At 39.7% G+C, this 4191-nt stretch overlaps 2 protein-coding genes across 2 annotated transcripts in view; one reads left to right on the forward strand and one right to left on the reverse strand.

Annotated features, from left to right (window-relative positions):
- Positions 1-678, reverse strand: LOC105743445 (THAP domain-containing protein 1-like; the record flags this gene model as incomplete). The annotated part of the gene is made up of 1 exon (XM_012516792.1): positions 1-678. A coding segment is annotated over exon 1 (471 nt), but the record flags the coding sequence as incomplete, so codon positions are not given.
- The window catches only part of Cep128 (centrosomal protein 128), a 253260-nt gene that overhangs the window by 153298 nt on the left and 95771 nt on the right, over positions 1-4191 (forward strand). The gene's annotated exons all lie outside the window — the stretch shown is intronic.

Consider the following 4191-nt stretch of genomic DNA (forward strand, 5'->3'; position numbering starts at 1 on the left):
CTTTTCAACTTGCTGTTCCAGTTGATGAATCCTTTTCCTCTGGTGCATTGTATCCTCCACAGTATAGTTGTGGTCACAGAAAACTGAGAGATTATCAGGGGTCTGAAGAGGGGGCATGGGTAATCCGATTGCAGCATCAACCTGGGAAATTGGAGGTGTTGAAGGAGGTGGAGGAAGCTGTTCTTGTGGCTCCAGATCTTCTTTCTTGTCATGTGGCTCAGTACAAAAAAATATGGTGGGTACAGTGTTCTCTTTCAGTAACTTGTTATTGCTCTCCGTCTTAAAGCAGTCTGGAGTAAAGTGCTCTGAACAAATGCTGCTGTACTTGGTGGGCTTAAAGTTTTTTCTTCTGACAGCTGCTTCCCATTGTTTACAAAGACTGGGTCGTGTAAGAGGAAACTTGTGCAAAGAAACAGGTTTATCTTTATCATACCGGTTCTTGCAGCCGTAGGCGGAGCAGGACTGCACCATTCTTGTGGATCTCAAGTCACTTCACTTCTGCTGCCCTAGAAGGCAGGTAAAGGTACTTTCTGTGTCGCTGCGCTCGACTTTGAGACTCTTGTTTCTTCTGTAGGTTTTCGTGAATTGTTACAGGAATGGTAGCCACACTCGAGAGTGACTACTTTGCTCGTTTTGTTGTTTGCATTAGCGGAAGAACTACAACCATCACCCGTCTGCCATCTCTCTAAAAGCTTTATTTATGATTGGAATCATTCAACAAAAAAGCAAAAGCCAATGAGCCTGAAAAAGCAACTAAGCTGCTGTCTAGAATGCGCTCGAGAAGTCATTCTGCCTCTGTACTTCCTGCATGCTTCTCCCATATAAGCCCCAGTCAACCAGAGATCAGGGCCTGATATTTTGAGATCAGTCAATGCTTGATTCCAATCAGTGCTTGTCAATGTAAATAAATCTGCCTTCAAATCTTGGGTGGTGTTTTAGTGTTTCTGGTTGCTGTTGCTATGACATAGAAATGAGTCTTCCCAAAAGACATCTCACTCTAATTTCTGAAAGCTATGAATATATTACATGCAGTAGTACATTGTGTTGTACTGTGTGTTCAACCAGATAAGGAGATTACATGAATGGGCATCATCTAATCACATGAGATTTGTCTTAGTCTATTTTCTACTGCCATAGGAGAATATCACAAAACTGGTAATTTATAAACAATGGAGATTTATTTGGCTTACGGTTCTGGAGGCTGGAAAGTCTAAGAACATGACACAGACATCTGGCGAGTCCTTTTTGTTGCGTTACAATATGGTAGAATGTATGCTAGGCAGACAGATGGACTCTGGCTGAACTCACCTTTGTAACAGATTCCCAGTAAGGATAACTGACTTGCTGCAGCATTAATCCGTTGGTGAGGCAAAACTCTTGGAGGGATATAATAATTTGTTGAAGACATCACCTCTTATGATAACAAATATGTTTCCCCATAAACTTTAGAAGGGATATACAAATTGACCCTCCAGCCCCCTAGAAGTCAGTGCTTCTTGTATATAAAATAGATTTATTCTATCCTAATCATCTCTAAAGATGATTGTTCTGACATCAAATAAAATTTCAAAGTCCAGAGTCTCATCTAACTCAGGTGTGTGTGACTTTAGTCACACTTCATCCTTAGACACAGTCCCTCCAGCTTCAGATCTGTGAAATTAAAGCCAGTTACCTGCTTTGAAAATACAACAGTGGGCATGGATAGACATTCCAATTCCAGAAGGAAGATCTAGTCGAGAAAAAGGGGTAACTAGATCCAAAGAAATCTAAAACCCAACGGGGAAAACAACAATAAATTGAAAAGCTGGGGAGTAATATTTTTTCATTCTGTTGTGTTGCCACCTGAATACTCTGGGGTGTTTGGGTCCCTGAAGCCTCTAACAGCCCTTTTTCTATGGCTTTGCTGGGCTCAGCGTGGCAGCAGTTGTGCACGCAGGATTTGTGCGCTGGTAGTGCTTGAGTTCTGAGATCTTAAGGATGGTCATGCTTCTGTGACTTCACCATGTAGCTTGACTGCTTTGCTGTGGACATATTTCTTATTTCTTTTAGCAGATACTCTATTAATTTTAATTTTTTCCTTCCATCAGGGCATGGGCACAGTGCACCCAAATTCTTTCCAACTGTGTTGAGGATCACTTATCCTTTGAAATCTTGTTTTTTATTTTTATTTCTATGTTGCCCCCCATCACCATGGCTATTATATCTGTATTTCTTCCTAGTTATGACTAATCCAGTAATATCTAAGGTATTCCACACATTTCTACAAAGTTTTTCCTTCAGCCTTTGTCAAAATATGCTTTTACACTTCACGGGAAGTAATCTTTTTTTTTTTTTTTTTTGTTTCTAGCTTGTTCTGAAGTTTTTGAGCTACGCATTGCCCAGTTTCAAAGCCATTGTCACATTTTCACATATTTGTGATAGGAGCAGCCTCACTTTTTGGTGCCAGTTTGTTGTTATTATTTTGCTCTTTTCTTATGCTATAACAGAGTACCACACACTGACTAAGTTTAAACAATAGAAGTTTATTCAGCTCATAGTTCAGGAGACTGGGAAGTCCAAGAATATGTGTTGGACTCTGGAAACAGACTTCATTCTGTCATAATATGAAGTAACTGTTATGGCATTTGTTTTGCAGTCCCTAGGACACATGACATAGAATAAAATTCAGTTTTTTTTCTGGTGAAAGCTCAGCTGTTTAATCACCTCCTCTTATTTTTATGTTAACTTTGTGTTCTTTGTTTCTTCTCATTAAAACCCGGAAGGATTTAAGGAAACTACTTTTTGTGGCGTGATTGACTCATTACCTTTTATCATTGTTTCATACTGAAGTATAAAATTGAATTGCCTTGTATATATTTGCATTTTAATTCATTATTTCTGATTCTGAGAAAAGTTGTTCTTTTTCCTTATTCAAGATATAATGGGCTGCTGAGATAGTTCAATGGATTAAGAGCCTGCTTAGGCAAGCACAGGGACCGAGGTTCAATCTCTGATACCACATGTGGCACTGGCCCCACCGTGGACACGCTGAGTGGGCCACTGAAACCTGGTATGGTGGTGCACACCTGTAATCCCAGTGCTTAGGAAGCTGAAATGAGGAGGATCACTATGAGTCTGAGCTGTGTAGTGAGGCTGTGTACCAAATACAGAAAGAAAAAGAGACATAGTGGATAAGTGTATGAGAATGTCACAGTGTACCTCATAAATATACACAGTATTTGTCAATTAAAAATAAAACTTAAAAAGTTGTGGGGACAGGGGAATGGCTCAGTAGAATAAGTGCTTGCCTGGCAAGCCCAAGGGCCTGAGTTCAATCCCCGGTTCTGCCAAAAAAAGAAAAAGATGTGTGAGTGTCAGTACACAAGTACGGAGATTTTCCTGTGCCAGTATTCTACAGAAAATGATCTTAACTCCATTGACTGCCTCTCTTGTCATATGCAGTAATTTAAAGATGAGAGTTGGAGAGGGTGATGTTTACTTATTGGTCTCTCTGCCTCAGTGTAATCCCTAACCTTTAGCAAAGCTGGCAGAGGCTGGTTGATGAATGTATAGCCCATTACTTTTCTCTTGAGCATGTTCTCATCTTATGCAGTTGTATTGTTCTTTCTTTCTTTCTTTTTTTTTTTTTTTGCGGAACCGGGGATTGAACTCAGGCCCTTGCGCTTGCCAGGGAAGCGCTTATTCCACTGAGCCATCTCCCCGGGCCCTGTATTGCTATTTCTATCTTCATTAGTCCTCAAAACTCTGCTGTGTGTGTAACTATATTATTTTGTATCTTGGTTTCAAGATTTTTGCTTTTTAACAGTGTGCCATTGGAATTCACATGATGTTGTGGTATTTCTCCTTGAAACCTTCTGACCATGGGTTGAATTCCCTGAAGCCAGGAACTAAATTATACCTTTTCTCCTTTAAGTTGTGTGTTTTAGGTATGCCTCAGTTATGGAAACCTGACTTTAAATAATAAATAAGCCAACAAATAAACAAGCACTATGCCAGGGAATTATATCCCTAGCCCTTTTTTTATTTTTTGAGAAAGGCTCTTGCTAAGTTGCCTAGGTTGGCCTTGAACATGTGTTCCTCCTGCCTCAGCTTTCTGAGTTATACTTTATTAGATTGAGCATTAGCAAATTATAATAGTTCTTTACCAATTTCTTTCCTCAGTTTTATCTTACATTTCAATTACTATTTATC

The sequence above is a fragment of the Octodon degus genome, unplaced genomic scaffold (genome assembly GCF_000260255.1).
Source record: "Octodon degus isolate 3935 unplaced genomic scaffold, OctDeg1.0 scaffold00007, whole genome shotgun sequence".
Classification (NCBI taxonomy): Eukaryota; Metazoa; Chordata; class Mammalia; order Rodentia; family Octodontidae; genus Octodon; species Octodon degus.